Raw genomic sequence first — 7178 nt, forward strand, 5'->3', positions numbered from 1 at the left:
TGAGAGGTAGATGGGCATTCTCCTCCTGTGTGATTTACAGCCTCTGTGTGAGAGGTAGATGGGCATTCTCCACTTTGTGTGATTACAGCCTCTGTATGAGAGGTAGATGAGCGTTCTCCACCTTGTGTGATTTACAGCCTCTGTGTCAGAGGTAGATGGGCATTCTCCTCCTGTGTGATTACAGCCTCTGTGTCAGAGGTAGATGGGCATTCTCCTCCTGTGTGACTTACAGCCTCTGGAAACCTCCTGGAGGGTCACCTGTGAGATGGTTTACAACTTGACAGCGTACAGTGACAACAGTTGGGAATAACAGAAAACTGCAGTGTCTAGTAGTATACCTGTCTTCATTAGTGTTTTCTTCACTTCCACTAACTTAGTACCTGTGTCAAGTGCCTTTGAATCAACCTAACAACCCTGTGAACAGCAGATAGAAATCTTGCCCTCCCCTGCACCATCCTCACATCTCGGATATGCTCCAGCTGGTCGCTCCAGTCACTGTGTCAATCCAGCTTGTTGAGACTCACTTCTCTTTTGCTGACACTCCACTTTTCCCAGCTTGATATCCGTTTCCTAATAATAATCCATCAGAGACAAAGCTTCGCCATCCTTGCCTCCGGGCACTCTGGCTGCACCATCTCAGATCTATTTGATCTTTTGGCCATTCACTGGGTCCTCAGCGCTCTTCTCCAGCACCACAACTGGAAGACATCGATTCTTATTCTGTCATCCTTATTCATTGTCCAATTTTCAGTTGCAAAGGAAGAAATTGGAAAGATCATGGCTTGGATCAGGGGCTCCTCAGTCTTTACATTTATCCCATTGCTTTGACAAAGTCTTTGAGAGCAGAGCTTCCCAATGCAATACATCTTTTGATTTGTACTTAAAATTGTTTAAAAGATATAGATTTCCCCTCTTTTTTTAAAAAAGACACAGAGTATGTTGCTAAAAGCATGCTAGAAATCTTGTCGTGAGGGCCGCGGTATGGTCTTGAGGTCCGTGTGAGGGCTGTGGTGTGGCCGTGAGGGCCTGGTGTGGCTGTGAGGACTGTCATGTGGCTGAATGTGATCCCAGACATCCAGAGCTCTGCCTGCACCTTCCTCCCCACCTTGCTGATCCTCAGTTATCAGGTGATCTGGTGATGTCTTCTCTCTCTGGGACCTCTGGAGGGTCTGCGCTTAGCTGAGCTCTGATCCTTCTCTGGTCCAGCCCATTCTGAGGAGCTAAGGGGCGGTCCTGCGTTGGTCCAGGAGCTCAGAGCTCCCCATACGCCTCAGGCCAGGCTTTACTGTGTTCCTTTCCATCTTTGTAGGTGTACCTAGGGGCTCTGTGAACCCTCCTGTTTTGATCCCAGGGACGTGAAGGGCATAGCTCTGCTCGGTGTCACAGAAGAGCAGCTGGGACACCCCAGGACGACCCCTTGGCCAGCCGAGGGAAGGCAGTATGGGAACAGAATGCAGAATTCCTTCTGGAAGAAGGAACTCTGTGGAATCTGAGTGGGAGCATCCCAGAGATTGCCCTGCCTCCCAAGGCAATGGGCCAAAATACCACAAGTTGGTTAAAACAGTCGCTTTACTGTCTCGGGCGGAGGCTGGAGTGGACCCTGCCCTCTGGGAGGGCCTCCTGCTCTCTCCGCTCTCAAGGATCACCCTGCTGGCTTTCAGGCTCTGGTTCCCGGTCTCGTTCCCTGGCACATAGTTACAAGCCTAACTTATCCGCCTCCTTCTTTTTATTATTTTATTTTGTCCACCTTGCAGACACTGGAGGTTTTGGGTTTCTTTTTTACAAATAGAAGGTTGGTGTAACCCTGTGTCAGTCAGTCCTGCCAGCGGCAGCCATGCCCTCAACTGCTCTAGGGTCATTGTCCCAGAGCCCCCGGGATCCTGCCACTTCACAGAAGGGTAAAATATGGTCCAGCGTGGGGGTTGCACCTCCCAATGAGGTCGAGGCGGGACTCTTGCCCACACTCACATTGCTCCTTTGTCTCCTTTTGGGTTTTATCTAATGTCCAGAGGTGAGGAGTCAGCTGTTCTCACCAGACCCCACCGGGTGCTCCCCTCCCCCAGTCCAGCTCTCTGCCCTGTCGTCGCACCCCGTTCTCTCGTGGCTGGGGTGGAGGTAATGTTTTGTGTGATGTGACCAGGCTAGGTACGTGCTTCTCCCTGTGGGCCTCAGTTCTGATCCCATTGCTGTCTTGGAATGTTTTCTCTGCGGTAGATGATGGCTGATAGAGAGTTTTCCTGGGATTTTCTGTGCACTTACTGCTCATTCCTCACCAAGCCCTCAAACGAATCCTCTCCAGGCAGCAAAGCCACCTCGGCCCCATCCTCTCCCCACAAAAGGTCCTGATTGTGATGAGGACAGAGGCAGAGGTGATACCACCTCAGGACAGCTGTGTCCCCAGACCTCTCCCTTCCTCCCGTTTAACATCTGTGTCTTCTGGAAAGTGCCGGGGAGGGAACCCTTGGGCCTGAAGGCTGCCATGCCACGCTCGTGCTTGACCTGCCCTTGAGTGAACCGTAGGATTCCGGGGTGAAAAGAAATCCTTTCCTGATTTGCAGGGTGTTGCTTTGTGACTTACACACACAGAGGCTCCGGCTGAACTCTGATGTAGCTTGATTACCAACTCTTCATGATTTCCCCTGGAAGCTTCTGGAACTTTCTTTTTAGCCCCAGTATCTGATATTTCACAGCACTTTTCTTTGGTGTGGTCTTGTTTATATTCATTCTTATTTTGAAAGCACATGGCCTTTAGTTCAGAGAAGTATCTTGAATGATTTCTTTTATAACACCTTTTTTTCATTGACTCCCAGTTTCATAGAAGATTTCTTTCTTTTTAAATCTTATTAACTTTTGAATTTTCTATTTTCGTATTTTTAATTTTAGAAAACTATTTTTTTAAAACTTTTGGTATTAGAGTGAATGTTCCCATAGCTGACAGGTTTTCGATCCAACGATTCACCCGCATCGCGTCCTGTGTGGCTGGCTGCACTCCTGCCTGTATGTGCTTTTCGCCTCGCCTCTGCTCCCCCAGCCCGTCTGCCTTCTGAATGTTATTCCTGCGCGGGCTGCCCTTTCTGATCTCTCACATTCCCTTAGCGACCCCTTTCCTTCTCTGCTTTGTGTCTGCTTGTCCTCAGGTGAAGAAGCCTTGCTTTGCTCGGGAGGACGTTCACTCTGCCCCTGTGCTTGTCTCCATTTCCTTTGTGGCCCCTTAAGTCTCTGCACTTCCTGCTAGAGAATCTCCTGTTCACATCAGAGGGGAGACCAGAGACACTTGACCAGAAACCCTTTGGCCTGGCAATGCTTACTGCTGGGTGTTCTGTCCTGATGTGACCCTCCTCCGTGGCCCCTGCAGCTGGCTGGCCCTTCCCGGTGGCCCCTGAAGCTGGCTGACCCTTCCCGGTGGCCCCTGAAGCTGGCTGGCCCTTTCCGGTGGCCCCTGCGGCTCACTGGCCCTGCCCAGTGGTCCTGTGTTGGTGGCCCAGTGGCCTCTGTGCTGGCTGGCCCTGCCCGGTGGCCCTCCAGCTGGCTGGCCTAGTGGCCCCTGCGGCTGGCTGCCCCTGTGGCTGCCTGACCCTGCCTGGTAGCCCTGCAGCTGGCTAGCCCTGCCTGGTGGCCCTGTGCTGGCTGGCCCTGCCCGGTGGCCCTGCAGCTGGGTGGCCCTGCCCAGTGGCCCCTGTGCCTGGCTGGATGGAGAGACAGGCAGCTGTTCCGTTTGGATGTGCAGCTCAGCCCTCCTTCTCAATGGAGAGTGCTCACCTGACCCTTCTGCTGACACGGGGAGTCTCACTGCCTAGTGGGAGCCGGGTTCTAATACTGGGGAGCAAGGTGGAAATCTGGCCCCCATCCCTTATGCAGACTTACCCAAACACCTGCTTTACCCGCACCCCTGACCCAGTCTGTCTCCTGCGTGGAGATCTTGCAGCCCCAGGTTTTCTGAATTCCATCCCATTTGCCCCTTGTTCTGGTGGTGCTCCCCATCTTCACACCTGCACCCCATCCTTTGCAGCCTCACAATGGAGGCTGGAAGCCAGGAAGAGCCCGCGTGGTCACATGACATCTCTGACTCTCCTCTTCCCTCCTCAGGCATCTGTCCCAGTGAGGCCCCGCTGCTGCAGGACTGACCGACAGAGGCTGCCGCGATGGCCGGGGCCTCGGTGAAGGTGGCGGTGCGTGTCCGCCCTTTCAACTCCCGAGAGATGAGCCGAGACTCCAAGTGCATCATCCAGATGTCTGGGAGCACCACAAGTGAGTACAGGGGTGCAGAGTCACCCCCACTGTGGACATGTGCTGGGGGTCTGTGCAGAGAGAACAGCTCCTGGTGGTCCTCACCACTGGGAGTGTAGACTCTGGCCTCGATCCGGGTGATCTCACTGGCTGGCAGCCTACACTCAGCCGTGCTGTTGTGTTGGGGCTTCTGTCCCCCAACAGCAGGGCTGCCACATCGCAGGTGACAGGGCAGTACCTGGACTGCCCACCCCTTATCTCAGGTTTACAGGGAGGACTGTCCAGTCCTGATGGGCAGTCCTCCGGGGATGACATGGGGGAGGACTGGGAACTCTAGGCTCTAGGCACCTTTAAGACATGTGGACAGGGTCTGGCTAGACAGTGAGCTTTGGAAGCTGAGGACCTTGGTTGGACTTCATGTGGAGTGTCCCATTTCAGCATAGGGGATGTGGCACTTTCTGGCAATGCTCAGGACACACTTGGTGGCTTGCCAGTTCAAGAAAGCTCTGGACTGTGGTCAGAAGCAGACACTGAAAGCAGAATTTGGTCCCAGGGAGTAAAGGTGGGAGCCAGCCCGATGGGGAGGGCAGAGAGGCCATGAGGCAGTGTGGATAAGTGGTGACTGCGAGGGCAGTGGTCCAGCCCTCCTGGGGTCCTCAAATGTGCAGAACATGCCCCAAGGTGCCTTTCAGGACATAGGCTCAATGCTTGTCCAGTAATTCCTCCGTGGCAGCGTAGGTTGGTCCAGGACATTGACATTCTATCACTTCCGGCCTCGCCCATCTGGGCCTGGAGGGGGGTCACCCGATGTGCGGGATATAGTCCCCTGCCTCACGCTGACCTCTCAGGTCCGAGCACATGCTAAGCAAAGACCACGTAGAACTGTGAGGAGCTACAATATCTCTGGCCAACGTTTTCAACAGGAATTTCAGCACAGGCAGGTCGTGGCCTCTAGGATGGCAGGCAGGTACCCGTCTGACTCTGAAGGCTGGAGTTTGGGGTTTCTCCTGTGTGTCAGCTGCCTCTGCTCCCCAAGTCTGTTCTCAAGAGAAGCCCAGGGGTCCAGGAAGAGGCTCAGATCACCCTGTCCATATTCTTTCTGACCAGTGAGCAGGTCAGAGAGAACTACTCTGGACCCTGGAGCCACATTCTGTGCAGAAGACAGCAGCTCTGACCGCAGGGTAGGGAGGTCTGGGGCCACGTTCTGTGCAGAGGACAGCATGTGGACTGCAGAGTCCAGAGGAGGTGGGAGCCGATGCGCATTGCAGGGGAGAGGCAAGCTTTAGACACCTGTGATATTCAAGGAGAGGGAGGAGCTCACAGCCCTGCGAGATGAGAGCCAGGCCATCAGGATGAGAGCTGTGCCCCTAGGGACCGGCGAGACACCAAGAGCCAGCAGTGGGTCATCGCCAGCAGGATGGGACCAAGAAGAATGGACACACCTGGTGTGGGGAGTCGGGGGCCAGCCTTATGTGACTGGGCACAGCCTGGTCTTGGATGTGACTCTGCCAGGCCCCACAAAGTCATTTGAAGGAAATGGAACAGAAAGGCTGGTTTAGCATGTGTTCACCGAGACACATTCAGAATGTTCTCCGGCCTGCTGTCTGCATCAAGCGGGAGTTGGTTACAGCGTGTCCAGATTGTCGGGAATGGGCTTCATGTGACATCAGAGCCATTACAGCTTTGTCATTTGTCCTTGGGGAAAAGTTGGAAACTGGAAGAGCAATTTCATGTGCTCGTGTGTACTGTGTGTGAGAGAGAGTGACGTGTCAGAGAGTGAGTTGTGTGTGTGTGAGAGAGTGTGCGTGTGTTTGTGAGAGTATATGAGAGAGTGTGAGTGTGTGTGTGAGCGTGTGTGACATATGAGAGTGTGACGTGTGAGAGTGTGTGATGTGAGAAAGTGTGGTGTGTGGGTGTGTGTGATGAGTATGTGTGCGTGTGAGAGAGAGTGTGTGACATGTGAAAGAGTGCATGTGAGAGTCTGTGACATGTGAGAGTGTGTGTGTGACGTGTGAGAGAGTATGTGCGTGTGAGAGTGCGTGTGAGAGTGTGACGTGAGAATGTGTGATGTGTGAGAGAGTGTGACGTGTGGGGGTGTGTGACGTGTGGGTGTGTGTGACATGTGAGAGTGTGTGACATGTGAGTGTGTGACGTGTGAGAGAGTGTGACGTGTGGATGTGTGTGACATGTGGATGTGTGTGACGTGTGGGTGTGTGTGACATGTGAGTGTGACGTGTGAGAGTGTGACGTGTGGATGTGTGTGACATGTGAGTGTGTGACGTGTGAGACTGTGACGTGTGAGTGTGTGACGTGTGAGAGAGTGTGACGTTGGGTGTGTGTGATGTGTGGGTGTGTGTGACATGTGAGAGTGTGTGACGTGTGAGTGTGTGACGTGTGGGTGGGTGTGACGTGTGTGTGTGTGACATGTGAGAGTGTGTGACGTGTGAGTGTGTGACGCGTGAGAGTGTGACATGTGGGTGTGTGTGACGTGTGGGTGTGTGTGACATGTGAGAGTGTGTGACGTGTGAGAGAGTTTGACGTGTGGGTGTGTGTGATGTGTCGGTGTGTGTGACGTGTCGGTGTGTGTGATATGTCGGTGTGTGTGACGTGTGGGTGTGTGTGATGTGTCGGTGTGTGTGACGTGTCGGTGTGTGTGACATGTGAGAGTGTGTGACGTGTGAGAGTGTGACGTGTGGGTGTGTGTGATGTGTCCGTGTGTGTGACGTGTCGTGTGTGTGACGTGTGAGAGAGTGTGACGTGTGAGAGAGTGTGACGTGTGGGTGTGTGTGACGTGTGAGAGAGTGTGACGTGTGGGTGTGTGTGACGTGTGGGTGTGTGTGTGACGTGTTGGTGTGTGTGATGTGTGAGAGAGTGTGACGTGTGAGAGAGTGACGTGTGGGTGTGTGTGACGTGTCGGTGTGTGTGATGTGTGAGAGAGTGTGACGTGTGAG

General features: G+C 53.7%; 1 protein-coding gene across 2 annotated transcripts in view; it reads left to right on the plus strand.

Annotated features, from left to right (window-relative positions):
* The first annotated feature begins 4105 nt into the window (after positions 1-4105).
* Positions 4106-7178, plus strand: part of KIF1A (kinesin family member 1A) — a 58924-nt gene continuing 55851 nt past the window's right edge. For both annotated transcript variants that reach the window (XM_006893430.1, XM_006893431.1), the window contains exon 1: positions 4106-4248. In XM_006893430.1, the coding sequence (XP_006893492.1) occupies positions 4143-4248 (106 nt within the window). In that variant the 5' untranslated portion in view covers positions 4106-4142. The remainder of the gene's footprint in view (positions 4249-7178) is intronic.

This window comes from Elephantulus edwardii, unplaced genomic scaffold (genome assembly GCF_000299155.1).
Source record: "Elephantulus edwardii isolate Elephantulus edwardi_28Jun2011 unplaced genomic scaffold, EleEdw1.0 scaffold00127, whole genome shotgun sequence".
Taxonomy (NCBI): domain Eukaryota; kingdom Metazoa; phylum Chordata; class Mammalia; order Macroscelidea; family Macroscelididae; genus Elephantulus; species Elephantulus edwardii.